Source organism: Ambystoma mexicanum, chromosome 3q (assembly GCF_040938575.1).
Source record: "Ambystoma mexicanum isolate Mex_15411 chromosome 3q, UKY_AmexF1_1, whole genome shotgun sequence".
Classification (NCBI taxonomy): Eukaryota; Metazoa; Chordata; class Amphibia; order Caudata; family Ambystomatidae; genus Ambystoma; species Ambystoma mexicanum.
The window spans coordinates 886,835,985-886,855,005 of NC_090926.1; the positions used below are offsets into that span (position 1 = coordinate 886,835,985).

At 50.1% G+C, this 19,021-nt stretch overlaps 1 protein-coding gene across 6 annotated transcripts in view; it reads right to left on the minus strand.

Moving 5' to 3' along the window:
• BPTF (bromodomain PHD finger transcription factor) overlaps nt 1-19,021 on the minus strand; it is a 2,119,711-nt gene that overhangs the window by 24,725 nt on the left and 2,075,965 nt on the right. For all 6 annotated transcript variants that reach the window (XM_069655028.1, XM_069655026.1, XM_069655024.1 and 3 more), the window contains one exon: nt 11,715-11,901. In XM_069655028.1, coding sequence (XP_069511129.1) covers nt 11,715-11,901 — 187 coding nt within the window. The remainder of the gene's footprint in view (nt 1-11,714; nt 11,902-19,021) is intronic.

Sequence of the window (19,021 nt, forward strand, 5' to 3'; positions counted from 1 at the left end):
GTCTCCCTTTTGCAATGTCTCCGCTATCAAAGCTGGCGTAAGCATCTAGAATTTTGTAGAGGTAGGGAGAGGTTGAGCGTGGAAAGGTCCAGCACAACTCTCAGGCCCGCCTGGTGGTTCTTCTGAATGGCGAACATCCTGGAGTAAAAGCCAAAGTCTTGCTGGGAGGCTGAGACTTTCTCCACTGCCTGGCTCTCGATGAGCGACCGGATCTCCTCCAAAAGAGTTGCTGTTCCAACCTGTGGGAGTGGACGGGAGGAGGGAGGAGAGGCTGGGATAGGGAGGCGGTACCCCGTGGAGACTACAGAGAGGATCCAGGGGTCAGCGAAATTCTGGCACCAAAAATGTGCATGAGTACAAGCCTGCCCCCTGCCCCCCCCCCCCACTGGAGACACGTGGACCCGAAGGGGCGTGTCATGTCTTCTTTCCCTCTGAGGCTGTTGCAGAGGATGGAGACTGGAAAAAGCCCTTAATCCCAGCTCCCCCCCCTTGTTGTTTGCGCCTATGTTGAGTGGGTGAACGGTCAGGTCTTGGAAGACGCAGAACCCTCCGTATGTACGCTCCCTGTCCAAGCACTGCTGGGACTGGGTGTAAGTTTTGGGCATGTTCTTTGTCAGGATGGATTAAAGCTTGGCTGTTTGTAAGCCGATTTTCTTTTTGTCCAGCTCCTCGTCCGTTGTGGAGTGGAAGAGGTCACCCCCTTCAAACGGAAGATCTAAGATGTGTTCCTGGACATCCGGGTTGAATTTTGTAACACAGAGCCATGCCGTTCTTCTCATGTCCGTGGCAATGCAGATGGCACGGTCAGAGGTGTCAATGTGGGCCACGGTGGACTCATGATGTCCTGCGCCACCATCTTGGCCTCTGTCAATCCCGCCTTGAAATGTGATTGGGTCTGTGACGGAAGCTCTGGGAGGAAATCTGCAATCTGCATGGCATCCGTGTTGGCTTGACGAAGGTGCAAGGACGTGTTGGAATACAGCTTCTTCCTGTACGCCTCCAAGATCTTCTCCTTGCCTAGCAGCACCGCAGAGGACGACTGATGCTTGGAGTATAGTGATGCCGCAGCGATCACTGAAGAGTGTAGCTGAGGATGGGCCGATAGCAAGAGTGTATCCCCCTCCATCTGCCTGTACTTGGCGCCCAGGTGTTTATTAACTGGCTGTACTGAGTGGGGCTTGAGCCAACCCTTCTTGGCCAATTAACTGGCTGTACTGAATGGGGCTTGAGCCAACTCTTCTTGGCCAAGGTAACTACGTCCTTCTGCATCGGGATCCCCGTTCTGGTCACAGGAAGTAGCATGAGGACTTTCGCGAGGACCCCCCTCTGCTGGTTGCTTGACCTCAGGTTGAGGAAGGCCCAAGTACTCTCCCAACCCTGCCAGACGTTCGTGGAAGGCCTTGGCTGAAGATGCCGTGTCTGGGTCCTCCTCCTTATCTGTGTCCGCCTGAGGGTCCTGTTGGTCAGGGACTGGAGGAGGGGAGTTGGGAGCTGGGGGCTGCGGTGTGGAGACTGGAGCCGGAGGATGAGGCAGAGGCTGTTGTGGAATCGCCTGGACAGGAGGCTGAACAGGGGCATCAGTACCGTAGCCTGTAGCGCCAGAGCCATTGGCGGGAGCACGTCCCTGATGGCGTCCCAGAGGATGTCCCCCATCCGAGGAGATTTCATGAGCCAGAGGAACCAATTCAAAGAACCTGTCCTCGCAGGCCAGAGTGGTGGCAGGCGATATTGATGGGGTAGCGAGGGGCTCCAGGAGCCATTGCGTTCCCTGCCCATATGGACGCAGTGGGAACCTGCCTTACGCAAAAGAAGGGTAAGCTGTAGGCAACATAGCTGGTTGATACCAGTCCCACCTTGACACACGATTCTCCACCTGCTGCCTTCCCTGGAGTGGCGTTGGCCGGATGTCTGGATTTTCTGGCACAGTGGCCATTTTGTCGAGCTGCATTCCATGTGCCTGCATCGTGTTGCTCGGCTCGCTGGGCCCCGCCCCGTCCAGGACTCTTGAGTGTGGATCAAGGGGCCTACCCTGCTCCTCAGGCCGAGGCTCAGTACGCGTTTTGCCCTCAGTAGATCTGCTGGTAGAACTGCGTATAGGCGCCCCCCCTGACATGTTGCACCTCGGGTGAAGACCCAGTAAAAGAACCTTCCAGTCTGTCAGCACTGTCACCGGGAGGATCTACTGCCCCCTCGGACGGTCGGCCGGTAGCCGATTCACCCTCGGTACTTGTGCTGGTACCAGGATCTGGGCGGTCACTCCTGCGCATCCTTGGGAAGGCGTCTATTACTCTCACCTGGCTCCCACAGAGGCGTCGATCTGAACTGGACACCTGCGGTCTCCACCAATGTGAGGCGTAGGGCCGAGATGACGGACTGGACTGGCCCACCCAGCTTCGTTTGCTTGGCTCGTAGGAATATTCTTCTGCAAATGGAGAAAGGGAATTAACCACCCGTGGAGTCGAGTGCAAATCCCCCCACCCCCGCTGTTCTCCCCACGGATCACCTTTGATGTCCCCTCTCATAGTCTCAGCTGATGGTTTGAAAAGATGAGCTCTCCATCCTGCATTGAGCGCAGGGGCGCGCTGATAACCAGTTGCTTCACTGGCTCGAAGGAATTGGCGAGTTCCAGAACAATATTGACTCCGAAAAGTATGTAGTTCGTAAGAGTTCAAATGCCTGACTTTCACTCTTGTTCGATTCCTTGCAGATTGCAGCTTGACCCTAGTGAAGAGTTCCTCGTGGCAACCGGTAATATTCTGGTAAGGATTTGTATTTCCAACACAGTTCGATAAATAATGTCAATATGTAACCTGTTGCTTTCTCCCTTATTCAAGCACTGAGAGAAAGTATGAAGTCTCTGGGAATAATACCTCAGGCGGTAAAATCAGGTAAGTCTAATGTGGTGAGGAGGGTTCCCCTTGATAGTCCCTTTCTTTCACCTTGCTGTCCTTTTGTTTCCCCTTAGGGGCCGGGGTTCGGCGAAGATGCAGTGGAAGCTGCGCCGACCCATGAAGAAGAATAGTACCCCGGGTGGTAAAATCAGGTAAGTCTATGGGGGGGGGTTACTAATCTTCCTCTGTGTATTCCCTTGGCTCACCTTGCTGTTCTTGTCTACTCCTTAGGTGCCGGAATGCGGCGGGAACATGCAGGAGGATGCGGTGGAATGTGAAGATGCTGCGAAGGCCGGCGAGTTCAGCGCGGCGCTGCAGCAGGCGAGGCGACGCGCATAAAATAACTTCTTTCTTCCAGCTCCAAGCGCGATGGATCGGGAATTCAGGTAAGGATCAAAGGTATTGCTCTTGTCCTAACCTTTTCTCCTTCTTTCTCCCTTTTTTCTAGGAGCTCCAAACTCGAGGCGGACGTGGCAGAAGACTGGATGCAGACTTGCAGGCACAGTGAGCGTTACGCTGCTGGATGCAGAATAACACGAAGCGTGTGCTGCTCTTTGGGCGTGGTTTAAATAGCCTCCAAAGTAGTCCCAGGTGAGTATTCCTCCCCAGCCCCGCCCGAGTAAAAAAAAAATAGTCCCTAGATAAAACAGTCCCTCCAAGCCTCATTTGGCTTGGAGCTCTTGCAGAATGTTCTGCATCAGGTAAGTTCTCCTCTATGAGCCTGGCGCCTAGACTGACTCTCCATATGAGCCTGGCGCCATAGGCGCCAGGACCGCACCCAAACAGCCACTAGCAGGGGTTTTTGGGCTTGCCCAAAATAACTTGATCCCTGCTTCCGGGATTGCTGGACCTGGTCTGGGTCCCCGGGGATAGGCATCATGACAGCGTCTCCCTTGCGGGGTGCACTGGAAAAGAGCAGCCCTACCTTGGGCCTGGATCGATGATAGACAAAGTCCTTTAGGTCCTTTAGATGCGATCTCCGCTAGAGCTCCCTCCACCTGGCTAGTCTGTTTTTCAGAGACCTCGAGGAAAGTGCGTCGCATGCGGTACAAGCTTGCCAGCAATGGTCTGGGCCAAGGCACCGTAGGCAGAGGGCGTGGGGGTCTTTAGTCAGGAAGAGCCCGTTGCAGGATCGACACCTGCTGAACCCTGTAGAAGTCAGGATTCACCGGGGAGGAGCATGACGCCTGAGGACAGGGTACCTGAATGATGAAAAGACAAAAAAGACAGAAGAGAAGTACCACCCGCGCGTGGAATTAGATGGCCGAAGCCAAACCCAGAAGCGCTGGTGAATTCGGCCAGGTCCAGTCTATGTGGAAATGGGGACTGAGGTGTGGCGCTGGAGGGTGGAGTCCGGGAAGCACATGCTCCCAGGGCCGCACCCCAACGCGCCGCTAAATTTAAAGGGGAATAAGGTTTTTTTCTGGTGAAAAATGTTCTGTCTCCCGTCCCTTGGAAGGGACGCCCTTGCAGTATGGAGGAAAGAGGACGGGAACTTAGATTATTATATCTCTCTTTCTCTCTCACCTCCAATTCTGAGCATCATCAGCAAGGCATTGTGGCTATGCAAATTACCCCAAATGCAAACCTTTTTCTCCAGGAAATTGCATTTCTCTTATAGGGACAGTATCACTTAATACATTAGCTTAATCAACCCAAGCCAGACATTTTGCAAGGCTCGCAGGACAATAACCTGGAGGAAAAGGCTCACATTTGAGTTAAGTCGCAATGCCTTGATGTTGTGGCTTGCAACTGGAGGTGACCTTCCAGCGCTGGCTACTAGGTGGACTAAGAGTATGTTAGTCACTACAGTGAGTAACTTATAATTCTCCTACGTCCTGTCCCGTCCCCTTTCCTCCATACTATATGGGAGATTACAACTGAATTTAGCCCCAGGGTGGAGAGGTGACCCTACTTAAGAAAACAAGTTCCTTAATAATCCCTGCCCAAATGCTGCGGCTGATCTGGAGCCCGCTTCCAAACACTAGTGCTTGCAGAAGACCGAAGGAGTGGCCCACGTGGCCGCCCTGCTGATGACCTGCCACGGAACGTGCCTCTGGAATACGACTGCCGTGGTCTTGGCTCCGATAGCATGGGCATGCATGTTAGCCAGAAGAGGTTTGTGCGGTCCCTCATAGGCCTCCTTGATGGACGAAACCATCCACCTTGCGATAGAGGCCTTGGAAGCCTGATATCGTGGACTTGACCCCCCGAATGTGACAAAGAGAGCCTCAGATTTGCAGGAGCTCTTGGTCCTGTCCAGATAGAATTTCAGAGTACGTCCGACATCTAAACAGTGCAAGACCCTCTGAGCATCGGCCTTAGGGTCCGCGACGAAGATACGTAACACTATCTCCTCATTTAGGTGAAACCAAGAGACTACTTTAGGCAAGAATGCGGGATGCATTCTAAGGACCACCTTGTCTCTATGAAAGATAGTGTAAGATTCTGAAGCCACTAGTGCTTGGATTTCACTGACCTTGCGTGCAGACGCAAGACCCACCAAGAGGGATGTCTTAATGGTGACTAGCCTGATGTCCACGGATGCCATTGGCTCAAAAGGTTTGTGTGCCATGGCGCCCAACACTACGTTGAGGTCCCACAAGAGGTTTGGCTTCTAGATAGGTGGGTAGAGCCTGGTAAGCCCCGCCAGATGACTTTTAGCCACCGGGTTGGAGAATGAGAAACCGTCCTCGTCCAAGCTCCAGTAGGCTCTGATGGGCACCAGATATGTGCAGCATGTGTCTATTTGCACCCCCGAGTGTGCGAGGTGTGCAGAGAAGGATAGCACATCGTCCAACGTGCAAGAGGATCAACTACCTTTGATTTAGCCCAGTGGCAAAACTTAGTCCATTTACTCTTGAACTGGCTACTAGTAGCATTGCTCCTAGCACCCTGTATGCTGTCTAGGTTAGCCTGCAACAGATGCAGATGCTTTAGTGTGACCTGCTCAGGAACCACCCTGCGAGGGCTAACCTCTGTGGGGCGGATGACCCTGCCTCCCTGCTGTGATAGAAGATCGGCTGGGCCCAACAGAAGGTGAATTGGAGGCTGGTCCGAGAGGCTGAGCAGTTCCGAGAACCATGGTCTTGCAGGCCACCACGGAGCCATCAGAATGATGTTGCGGTGTCGAGAATCCCTTATCTTGCAGATTACCCTGTGGACCAGGGGAGTGGGAGGAAATGCATATGCATTCATGCTGTTCCACTATAACTGTAAGGCATCGTACAGGGAGCCTGGGCCCTGTCCCTGCCAGGACGAGAACTCAGGGCACTTCCTGCTGTGCGAGGTGGCGAAAACATCAACCTGGGGCTGCCCCCATCTTCTGAAGATCCCCTGAAGGACTTGATTTTTCAATTGCCATTCGTAATTGTCCGCACCCAATTGGTTGAGTCTGTCCGCCTCCAGGTTGGACTCCCCCAGGAGGTGGATTGCGCTCAAGTGAATGTTGTTATGCAGAGCCCATTCCCAAACGCTGACTGCCAGGTTGCATAGGGGAGGAGACATGGTGCCACTCTGCTTGTTGATGTAATACATGCTGGTGGAATTGGCCGTTTGAATGAGGATCATCTTGCCACTGATAAGTGGCAGGAAGGCTTTGAGAGCGAGCCAGATCACCTTCACCTCTAGCCAACTGATGTGTCTTCTGTTCCTGGAGGGACCAGACTCCATGGACGAGGTGGTTGTCCACGGTAGCCCCCCCAGCCTTCCAAGGAGGAATCCGTGGTGATGGTAAGCTGTGGTGCCGACTGTCGGAAGGGCCTGCCTATCCTCAAGTTGCAGTCTGTGCTCCACCAGACGAAGTCCTGGTGGAGAAAGGGGGGGGATGCTGACAAGCTCCACTTTGGAACCCCGCTCCTGACTCCATGAGTGAAGTGCAGCTGTAATCTTCTAATGCTTAGCCTTGTGTAAGGCACTGCTAGTAAACATGCTGCGATGATACCCAAGAGGTGCTGGTACCACCCTGCCGAGGTCACCGTCCGGCTCAGAAAAGGACCAGTGGCCTTCTTGATGGCTGTGATCTTGTCCTCCGAGGAAACACTCTCAGAGTTTGTGTCCCAGATGAGGCTCAGGAATGTAAGACTGTCGGCTGCAGTTGTGAATTCTTGAGATTGATAGAAAATTCCAATTAGTGTAGCATATTCATGAGGGCGGGGGAGGTGTGATCGACCGCCACCAGGGATCTCGCCCTGACAAGCCAGTCGTCTAGGTACGGGTAGACATGGTGGCCTTGAACCCTAAGGAGGGATGGCACTGCATTCATCAGCTTGGTAAAGGCCCTGGGGGTTGAGATGAGGCCAAAGGGTAGAACCTTGTATTGGAAATGGAAGCCCATGATCATGAACCTCAGGAAGGACAGAAGAGGCTGCCAAATCGGGATGTGTAGGTAACGCATCCTTCAGATCTAGGGAGCACATCCAGTCTCCCCTGCACAGTGTCTCTGCAAAAGTGCTGGCGTAACCATCTTGAATTTTTGAAGAGGAAGGGAAAAGTGCAGGGTGGAAAGGTCCAAAAAAAAACTCAGGCCAGCCTGGTCCTTCTTGTGTATGGCGAAAAACCTGGAGTAGAAGCCCATGCCCTGTTGGGAGGCTGGGACTACGTCCACTGCCTGGCTCTGTAAGAGCAATCGATTTTCTGCCAACAGAGTTGTTGTCCCAATCTCTGGGAGTGGAGGGAAGGAGAGATGAGAGGGAGGAACCGGTAGGCGGTAACCCGTGGACACTACAGAGAGAATACAAGGGTCCACAAACCTTGCGCACATATGATATGCGTAAAGGGTAAGCCTGCCCCCCACAGGAGACACGTGGAGCTGGAGGAGAATGTCATGCCCTCTTCCCCTCTGAGGATGGGGCTGAGGAGGGGGACTGAAAGAATCCCTTGGTTCCCGTCCTGTGTTTGCTGCGGTGCCGACGCTGAGAATGGTCTGGCTGCCTGGACCTTCGTTCCTGGAAGCCCCAGAACCCACCAAATGGCCCGCCCCTGGTCAGAACGCTGATGCTTCTGGATGTACATCTTGGGCATGGACTTCGTGACGATAGATAAGGAATTAGCAGTCTGGGAACTGTTTTTCTTCTTATCAAGCTCCTCATCGGTGGTGGAATGAAAAAGGTTACCTTCCTCGAATGGAAGGCCCAATATGCGTACCAGGACGTCTGGGTTGAACTTGGTCACCCGTAGCCAGGTCATCCTTCTCATTCCCGTGGCGACGCAGATGGCACGGCCTGAGGTGTTTATATGCGCAACAGTGGACTCCATAATGTCCTGAGCCACCATTTTAGCTTCTGCAAGCCCCGCCTTGAAACGTGCCTGACTGTGCACCAGAAGTTCTGGAAGGAAGTCGGCTATTTCTCTGATTAACGGCTTTGAGCATGGCATCTACATTAGACTGACAAAGGTGCAGTGAGGCGTTGGAATAAACCTTTCCATAAGCCGCCAAGATGTTCTCCGCCTTGCCTAGAAGCGCTGAAGACGAGGTCGTCGAGGACGACCGAAGCTTGGAGTAGAGTGAGCCCGCGGCAATCCTCGAAGAGTGTGGCTGAGAGTGTACCGACAGCAAGAGTGGATCCCCCTCTAATTGCCTGTATTTGGTGTCGATTGGTAGGCTGTGCCAAATGGGGTTTAAGCCATCCCTTTTTGGCCAGGGCAACTACCTCCTTTTGGATCGGGATCCCTGTTCTGGCCGTGGGGCATAGTGTGAGGACCTCAGCCTGGACCCCTGCCTCAGGATGCTCAACCTCGGGTTGTGGAAGCCAAAAGTAGTCAGCCAAACCTGCAAGTCATTCATGGAAGGCCTTGACTGAAGATGCATGTCGGGGTCGTCGTCCTCGTTGGTGTCCACCAGGGTGTCCGGCTGGTCTGGCGCCGGAGGAGTGCTGGGCGCCGAAGGCTGAGGTGTGGAGACCGAAGCCGCAGGCCACTGAGGAAGCTGGTGTGGACCCGCCTGAACTGTAGGAGGCAGGGAAGCTGGAATCCAAGGACCCGGCGTGGACAGCTGGGGCTGCGCGCGGGCCTGTGGCGCTGGAGCCATAGGAGGAATGACTATAGGTGCTGGCGGTGAGACTGGAGGCAGCATGTCCCTGATCACATCCCAAAAGATAGCGCCCATCTGAGGGGACCTCATAAGCGTGAGGAAATTCTAAAAAAAAAGAAAACCTGTCCTCATAGGCTGGTGGGGTGGCATGTGGTATTGAGTAGCGGGCGGCTGCCGGGGCCTGTGCATACTCTGTCTTGCTGGTTGCAGGGTAGATCTGCCCCGCAAAACTGAAGGATAAGCTGTAGGTCACGTACCTGGCGAAGACCAGTCCCACCTGGACAATCGATCTCCTACCTGCTCCTCAAACAGGGGTGGTGTCGGACGAGCGGCCATTTTGTCTGGCAGGCCGGCCATTTTGTCGGGCTGCATGCCACATGCCTGAGTCGTGGTGCTTGCCTCGCTGGGCCCAGCCTCCTTCTGGACTCTTGGCAGTGGAGCTGGAGGCCTACCCTGCACCTCAGGACGAGGCCTGGTACGCATAGAGCCCTCTGCTGTTTTGCCGGTAGTGCTGCATACAGGCGCCCCTCAGACTTTTGCCCGGTAATAGGGCGTAGCCCCTTGGGTGGACACCCGGTAAGAGAAGCATGCGGTCCCTCAGCACTGTCTCCGGAAGGATCCAACAACCCCTCGGTCTGGTAGCCGGTAGCTGAATGAGCCTCAGTACCTGTGCTTGTGTGAGAACCTGAATGGTCCCTCTTGCTCGGACGTTTCCTGGGAAAAGAGGCACCCTTGAGGGGTGCGATGGATAAAAGCGGCCCTATCTTGGGCCTTGACTTGTGTCTGACAAAGTTCTTCAAGTCCTCTGGAGGCGACTTCTCATAGAGCTCCCTCCACCAAGCTAACCTGTTCGTCAGAGCGCGCAGTGTAAGCGCGCCACACGTAGTACAACCTTCCCAGCTGTGTTCAGGGCCAAGGCAGTGGAGGCAAATAGCGTGGGGGTCGGACGTAGGGAAGAGCCCCTCGCAGGCTGGACACCTGCTGAACCACAATGACGTTGACATGCGCTGGGGTGGAGCGTGGTGCCAGATGACCGAGTACCGGGGAAGCATCTGGGGAAGAGCGTGTGGAATTACAAGGCCGAAACCAAACCCAGGAGCGCAGGTGAAATCGGTCTGTTCCCGGCAATGCAGAAAAGAGGACTGGGGAGTGGCAACGGTGGGCGGAGTCAGGGGAAGAGCATGCTCCCAGGGCCACAACACTCCTCTAAATGTAAAGGGGAAGAAGAATTTTTCTGGTGAAAAAGGTTCCGGCTCCAGTTCATATCAAGGGACACCCATGCAGTATGGAGGAAAGGGGACGGACGTAGGAGTAAGACTAACGTGCAGTATCAGCAACAGGTGGAGGGCGAGCTAAAGGGACACTAGAAAATAGACTTGTGAATCCGCTCTGACTTGCCTGTCTGCACAATAATGTTGTGTGAATTTATAAAGCTCCAGGTAGCAGCTTTATAAATGTCCTGCAAGAGCAGATTAGCAAGGAAAGCTAGTGTTGCGCATGTGTTGAGTGGACTGAGCTCCAGGGGTGAAAGGGAATGTCTTGTGTAGCAATATTGTATGCATTTAACAATCCATCTTGAGATAGTTTGTTTGGTGACTGAATCCCCTTCTCAGACTGTAGCAAAAGAGACAAATAATTGGCTTGCCTTACAAATTACGTTGGTTTTGCCAAGTTAGAACACGACTGCTCTTCTTACATCAAGTGTGTAAAGTTTGCTCTGTCTTACTTTGCAGGTTTCGGAAAAAACTGGTAATTCAATAGTTTGGTTAACATGGAATATTGAAATGTATTTTGGTGAGGACCATGGATGTGTTCTTAGGATACCTTATGTTTATGACTCGTGACTACGGTTCTGTAACTGATAAAGCCTGAACTTTACAAATTCTTCTGACGGACTTGATGGCTACAAGGAAAGCAACCTTATAAGTGAGATCTTTAAGAGATGCTTTATCTATTGGTTCAAAAGGGGACCTCATAAGCCCTTGTAGAACCATACAGAGAACCCATCCAAGTGGAGGAGTGTGAAGGACTGGTCGGAATATGAGCTTCGCCCTGCTCTTCATAAGAGCTTTAGTTTTACAATAGAGATTTCGCTTCGTTTTAATGTGCATAATTGGGAGTTGATGACATTCAACAAGAATAGATCTGCAAAGGTTTCAGTGTTCTACAAGAATACATGTTTAGTAAAGCAGAACAAATGCTGTATTACCAATCACTGATTAATTGATCACAGAATTGATTTGTTGCACTTCCATGGATCATCATATACTTAACCATTCTGAAAATGTGCAGCAAATATTGTGGAGCATTTATTGAGTGTATGACACTCACACAGGGCAGAACTATGTATTGGGTTTAGAGCACATTGCGTGATTGGTCTACCTGACAGTTGCATGTTAGCCAAACAAAGACCTGAATGTTCGGTCTATTAGTGAGCCATTTACAGCAAACGGAGAGTCCCACTAACTTAAAATATTCAAAGCAAGTCTTCTCTTGTATTAAAGCTTGACCAAAAGAAACAGCTACAGCAAAGGCAAGGATCAGGGGATACATATTGTGAATGCACACAAAACAATTTGCTCTCTTGTATGGGCAATATTTTGCGAATTGCTGACATTATATGTTTTGTTTGCCATTATTTGAAATGAGGCCGGTTATTTATATTTCGAGTACTTTTCAGTGACGTTTCTTGCAAGCAAAACAAAATGCAGTTAATGCGACTGTGGCATCTAGCATTACAAGACTAAGTGCGTGAACCATGACATTTTTCAAGTGTAACAAATCTTGCTTACCTGCTTGCCTTAAATGCTTTCAATTTCTGTACAAAGAATGCTTCGAGAAGTTCTGCGCACTGGTAAAAAGTGGAGTCATTAGAATTGTAGTATCGGCAGTTATCAAAGACTTTGGTCATATCTGCAACAAACTCCGTCAGCTTCTTATAGTAGCGCGTTTGTATTCTTTCTTCCATAGTTGCAAGGTCTTAAAAACAGTTATTCAAAGCATCACGTTATTTGAAATAAATAGCAAATATGTCACTTTTGTTGGCTAAACTCATACACGACTGAGGAGCTATGGCCAAGGAAGAAATAAATCAAGACAGTGGCAAATCATCATTTTTGAACCCACTGAGCCATTACACAATGGGAAAAACCATAAGCAAAGCAGACTTGGTCCCAACCACAAAATAAGCAGTCCAGCTCAAACTGCTAGGTTTAATCCCTTCTGCACAAGACCACACGCAACCCTAGACATGTTTTGGCGTTATGGGGCATTATCAGTGAGGTGGTAGCTTGGATCTCTAAGCTCAGCAAGCTCAGGGGCCCATATCTAGGCGTATCATTTGCACATTGTTTAAGATTAATTCAAAACATTCCATCCATCATTACTGAATAGATTCCTGCTCGATAGGGCAAGCCACCATTACATGGAAGGTCTTCCTCCTGAAAGAAGGTAATATAGATCTAGGAAACCCAGACCAACAGTTTTAGACCACCTCTCCTCTCCTGGTAATTGCAGGCATTCACAGAAAAGGTTCTAAAATGGTTGGTTCGAGACTTATTTTACACAGACTGTACACTGTTTATTAAAAGTTAGCTAGTAGGATTGTGGCGGTCCATTGTGTAGGATGTGTGCTCATATAATCATTTCTGGATGGACTAAGTCTTTCCATTCAAGGTCCTCAATGAGTTGCTGAGATTTTCTTTTTTCAAATCTAAACCTCTCTTGTTCCGAGTCTCCCTGCATTGCTGCTTGACTCAATGCAATTTTTTTTCATTTACTTTGAATGTGAGACACTTATTTTTAATGTCACTCACCTCCTGCATTTACTTTTGTTTTGGGGCAACTGGACCCTCTTTTTCAGGTTCCAGTGAGGGAAGACCTCTCCACTTTTGTTTTGGCATCCATGATTTGACTATGGCAGTACCCCCCCCCCCCCTCTCTTCCCCCATCTCCTAGGCCTATGGGGTGTGCTCCCTTTTACAGTGTCATTTTTAGTGCACTGGGTAGCCTATAGGTCGATCAGTGCAAGAGCAGTCAATTTCTTGTTATATTTGTTTTTACCTTTGCAGCACATGCCATCTTACGACAAGTGCTGTGTCGACACCTTGCGTTCCTTTTCCTTTGTCCTAAAGTAGCATTTTTGTTACCTTCCAGGCATTCTCTGAACAGGGTGGTGGCAGTCATTACATGTGTATCCTTTTTGTGGGTGTATTATCACACACTGCCTTTTTAGCCACGATAATGCACCTAAGAGGACCATCTACTCAAAATGGCTTTTCCACATGTTTGAAGTCCTGTTCTAGAAGGTTTGTCCTTTGTTGGCTGCTCATCTACCTTGTCAGATGGGGAGGATCACCTTTCTTCATGCACCTTGGTTGGCTTCTTGTAAGAAGCCCACAAATCCTCTCCCATGTGTTAAAGCTGGAAGGAAGTGGGGAGGGGGGTGGTCTGCGACCAATCCACATTTCTCCAGGGCTTTGAGTGTTGCTGGGCAGGTTCTGGGAGGCTGGCTGTCACTATTGGACAGCTACCTCCAAGTTTGCATGTTGCAAGTGAACTTATTGGAGGACTGGGGGTTACTCCCAGCCTCGAATTTTGGACATATGAAGATGACCACTAGAGCTGAGAAAACCTGAAGTCAACAACTGAGACACGCCAGATAACTGTGTAGAAACCAGCATTGGCTCAGCCAATACCACTGTCACAAACCTCATCCTTCTATTCGACAGAGAAGACCTCTGCAAAGTTCCTTCCCCTATCTGACTGAAGGGACTAACCAGTCATCTGTCCTTCTGAAGTACATTACCTGTTTTCGGTTGTTTGATCCTTACATTGTCTCTGCAAAACCTGGATCCAGCTGTTCATCGTTGCAAGGACTTTGTGCAAGATATGCATGCATGAAATTATCCATGAGGGCCTATGTGAAGGCATTGTGAAGCAAAACAGACACCAGATTAAAAGTTTAAATATTTTTATCAACGCAAATGTCAGGATGGTGTAAGGCTTAACCTGCCCTATACTAAGGTGGGATTTCCCTACCTAAATGAATTAAGGATAGTCTGAGTCAATAAGTTTAGCATAAAAGTCTGTTTTTGTCCAAAACCTATACTTGCTCTCACACATAAATCTAAACAATGTGTAGGGATGTCAGCAACTAAAGAAACAGTGTTCAAACTAAAGTTCTGAGCTTCTTCCAGCTCCAGGTTTGCTCCTGGCCCCCTTCCACAACTTCAAACAGGTCCAACAAAAATGGCCTTTGGGTTCCATTTCCCAAGTTCAACACAGTTCTTAAGGTTTCAAATGCACAGTCAAATCCACTTGTTTAGTTTGCCTTCTCTTTTCTATCACTTGAACAACTTTTAGGCCGAAAAGCCTCAGCCTCTTGACTTCTCTTGGTTTGCTCCAAGGAAGGATTCGTCAGTCTAGGCACAGTTGTCGAATAACAAGGTCCACCCATCACAGGTCACGCAACTGATGACCCTTGGTGCTTTACAACAGTTTATACGTTCTCATAGGACTTCCTTGACAACATAGGCTTCCTTGCTACCTCTGTGTTAGAAGTCCACTTATTCTTCATGTACACTTTAGTGGCTTCTTGCCTTTAGCAACATGTGACTCTCTCACACTTTCCTTTGTGGAATTTCTCCTGATTACCACTGTGTTTTCACACTATCCAATAGTGTTTTACTTTGCTCGCTTTTCACTTTGTTTGCAAATGCCGTCTCTTTAATTTCCTCTCGTTAGCAAATGTGCATCACGTTTGGTTTTATTCATGCAATATTCTCATAGCTTTTCTTCAGTTCAGCATTCCAACTTACTATATGCTTGCCAGCTTTTTCGGTAAACAATAGTTAATCTTTGGCCTTCTGGCCCATTCATCATTATTCAAAACTTATCTCATGCTTAGAAATTTGTTCGGTAGTCAATAATTCCCTTTTTGGTCTCCAGACCCCTCCATTGTGCATTTCTGTTCGTTCAGCATTCACCATCACCCACGCCATGCCCCTGGAGCGCCCCAGCCTGAGTGTACCTTCCCTGACACTCACCGGTATGCAGCCGCTCCTCTGGGTGCACTGGTTTTGCTCTTGGGTTATCCTCCTCTCCTCTCTCACTCCCGAGGAGCTGCGGCAGCCAGCGCTCACCTCTTCAGTCTTTCCTGCAGCAGTCGGCGGCGTCTGTGTTCTCCACTCCCAACCGGGAATACACAACAATGGGCTTGGCTCAGCTCAAGACCATCTCACGGCCCGCAATGGCCTTGGCGTCTTCTCGACTTCCCTTCTCTCTGCGTCCTTTTCACCGGCCCATATGTTGCCTGCTCCACCTCGGACGGCCGCGCTTTCCGGCCCAGCTGCTTCCTTGCTCTGCTGCATCCCTCTCGTTTATATACCTGCACCCATTTAACAGGTTGCAGGTGTGACCACTCAGTTTCAATTGCCTGACCAAAGTTATTAGGACATGCCCGACTGTGAGAAACCAGAAGGTGTCTCATCCGCTAGTCCCTGGGGATCTGTCATCCAGGTGGCCAGGAAACGGCCACCACTTTTGGATCCAGTTTCTGTGGGTGGATCAGTGCGGGAGTATCACCTGGATGGGGAGGTCTTTGAGGAGTAGAACACCGGATGGTGAGACGCGGTATCCCCCCCTCCTGTAACACATTTTCCACAACCTACCAGGTAGGATACTTGGGAACTCTTTCCCAACACAAACACTTTCTCACGGACAGCTCATTTTGAGGGAAACCGAACACCCGAGCTATATACAAGACATGTTCCAACGAAAGGGTAAGGCAGAGCCAGGCAATTACTGATAATTACACACACGTGACTTCCATCACACTTCTCCATATGGATAAAAGGCAGAGCACGAAAGCACACGAAGAAGCAGCATCAGTTCTAAGATAGCAGTTTAATACGAGGAAAAAGACGGCAAGACCAGAGAGGGTTGCAAGGAGGGAAGTGCCCTTCACCTTTTTGGAGAAGAACCGCTACTTTCATGAGCCCTCGAGAATAAGAAACATAAGACCAGGAATTAAAGCCAAAGAAAGGTGCATTGTGTGTCAAAAGGTACCTGGGGCCCTCTTGCATCGATAGCCAAGGCGGGGAGTAGCCATGTTTCTGCAGTGGTAGTGTCCTTGGCTGCTACAACAAAGCAGTGCCAGTAAAGTCAGTAGTCAGTGAGTCGGGGAGACCAATAGCAGACCGCGCTGTGTTAGAACCAAAGCTGTAAGTTGCAACATTTTATGAAGAAATCTGCAAAGAACTGAGTGTGAGGCCTATGTGATGAGCGAACATCCAAGAAGTGACTGAACTTTTAAAGCCAAGATAGATACCATATACAGAGTGGTCTGGCACCATGTGGGTGCTCATTCTAATTTCTTCATTAGGTATCCAACTGAGAGTGTAAAATTGTGAAATCGAAGTGGTCCTGCAACGGGTCAAGATCAACCCTGTGTACATTCGAAAGTCTTCCATAGCTAATACAAACTGCAATTGGTCCGTGCCTGGCTGAGGGAGACTAATTGGGTAAAAAGGAAGGATCTGAGCCCGGCTGAGGGAGATTCTGGGTGAACCGCGAGTCACCCGAGAAAAGATATTCTATAAGTACTGGAGAAGAGTATCTGAGCCCATCTGAGGGGGATCCAGGGTGAAGAGTGAATAGCTCAACTTGAATACTTGTAAAGGAAATTTTTGTTTGTTTCGGTACATCATGCCCTCTGAATCAAGAGACTTTGATAATTTAAGAAACTTGGGCACAGAAGGCCCCGAAGTTGGCAATGGGACTGTGTCCAGTGCAATGCGCTCTAGTCAACCCCCTTGTCCCAGACTGTAAATGTGGGGAAGGGAGGCCAACGGCTTGGATAATCCGACATCATTTTGTGAACACTTCTTTCTTTTTCATGACCATTACCCCACTCTGTGTATCCAACGGTAAGGGGCCTTTTATTTTGATGCGACTCCTCTAGGAATGCATTATTATTATTTGATTGTCGTAGCTTGCTCCCATCTGTAGATTTAGGATTAGATAGGCGTTTATCACACCCTTGTTAAAGTTCAATAAACACTCTTGAACTGTGGTCACTTTAGTCTGCCTTACCTTGATTCCAATGCCTTCCTTACATGACCCTCACAGCTCCTCCCAGGCCTCTTCCTCGTTTCAGTACCAGAGAGGTGAAGTGAGGTGTTAGTGTTCACTACTCTCAGTTGCCTCTTGGTTCTCATCGGAAAAGTGGGGATACCATGTCTCAACTGCGGGGATCCTCTCCCCAATCCCCAAGGACCTTCCACCCAGGTGATCCTCCCTCGCATCTCAACCCCAGGGTCAGGATGCAAAGCAATGGCCTTTCCTTGGCCAAATGAGAAGAGGATCCAAGGGGAGTATGTGTGAGATTACCCTAAGGTTCCTCACATCTATCCATCATGGGACCGAATTCCATCTCATTCCATCATAGGACTCCACAGCAACCTAGGGAAAACCGGTGGTGATTGACCTTGAAGCCACGACCTGGACGATGATGACGTTGGTGAGGCATGTCTTCTGCAACAATCAAATGTTGCCAGGCACCATTCTTAACTTTCTAGTGTTTAGGGCCTGAGATCACCTATCACCTGAACCACCCCGCCACCCCCCTTTGGATTTGCATTGGACGTAAAGTTCCTCTTACCATAGTGCTATCCGGGGCTGTCCAAGGCTAGTGGTGTTCCAGTCAGTTCTTCTGTGGGTCATCGTTTGGACCTCAGGAGTGATTGCTGCTATTCCTTTCACTACAACATGACTAAGAATCTTAAGTCTCTATTTAGCTCATTGCTTTTGCTCAATGCTATATATTTTTTTTTTAAATCAAATTTTATTGGCATTTAATGGTAACAAGAGGCTTCTACAGCGTGTCAACTTTTGGGCAAATGCCCATCATAACTTTACAATCCAACCATACATCCCTTGAAGCCCCCACCTCTCCCCCCAAACCCCATAGTTCAAGGCACGGAACGGATCGTCCGTAACTCTTCTCCTAGAACAACTCCGACCGGGCTAATGGCCGTCCGTGGTTAAACCGACTCCTCCAAAACTAAGGCATAGTGTTACATGCTATGGATGGTTTCGGGCCGGGTCATGAGACCCCATGATTCTCAGGGCGTTTCCTCTGTGTGGCCGAAAGCCTCCATAAATTGTAGCCAGTCCATCTCTATCTGGGCGCTCGAGCCCTGCGTAGCCGCTGTGAGTCTTTCCATGAAGTAGATATACTTAGCCACAGCTACCCACTCACTTTTCGTGGGAAGGCCGGTCCTTTTCCATGTTCTAGCCCAAGCTGCTCGAGCTGCTAGGAGTAACGAGTGCGTCAGGTCAGGAAGTTTCTCCCAACGTTCATCCCTTAGCTGAAGGCCAAACATTATCAAGATAGGATCTTGTGGGTAAACCCCCTCTCCCGCCTCCCTTAACCAGCTCAGGACCTCAGACCAGAAGGCTTGAACCTTCGTGCACGACCACATTTGCCAGTAGTCGGCTTTTTCCCCACATCCGTGCCAGCACTCTGGGTCAATGTCCGTGAACATCCTTGAGAGGGTAATCGGGTCGTACTGCCATCTATGAAGGAGTTTGACAGCATGTGTTTTATATTGGCAGGAGATGGATGTCTTAAACGCCCTGCTGCAAATACGTCCCCATAGCCCGTCCCCCACTCCACAACCCAGGTCCCTCTCCCATTTCCTTCTGAGGCTTTTGGTCGTTCCCTCCCGGGGGATCATAAGGGCTCCGTAGAGGAGGGAGAGTCCTTTCATTTCTACGTGAGAGTCTAGGATTTTTTTCGACCGGGGTGAGCTTTCTTTGTATGCAGGGCTTTAGTTTGGGTTTCATTAGGACACCCATGAGGGGTAGATATAAGAGCGGGGAGAGAGTGCCAATTCCCAAGGCCTCCTCAAGTTCCTGAATAGGAATGAAGGAGTCCTCCCGCACCAGCTGACCGACTCTGGCTAGAACAGCCTCGAACCAGGGCTGGTAGTGTTCGTGGCCTGGGATTTGCTCTAGAACTGGTGTGGACCAGATGTGGCTCAGGGGCGAGGGTCACCTTTTCTCTAATTCCCTTTCCTGTAAGTGCTTTCCACAT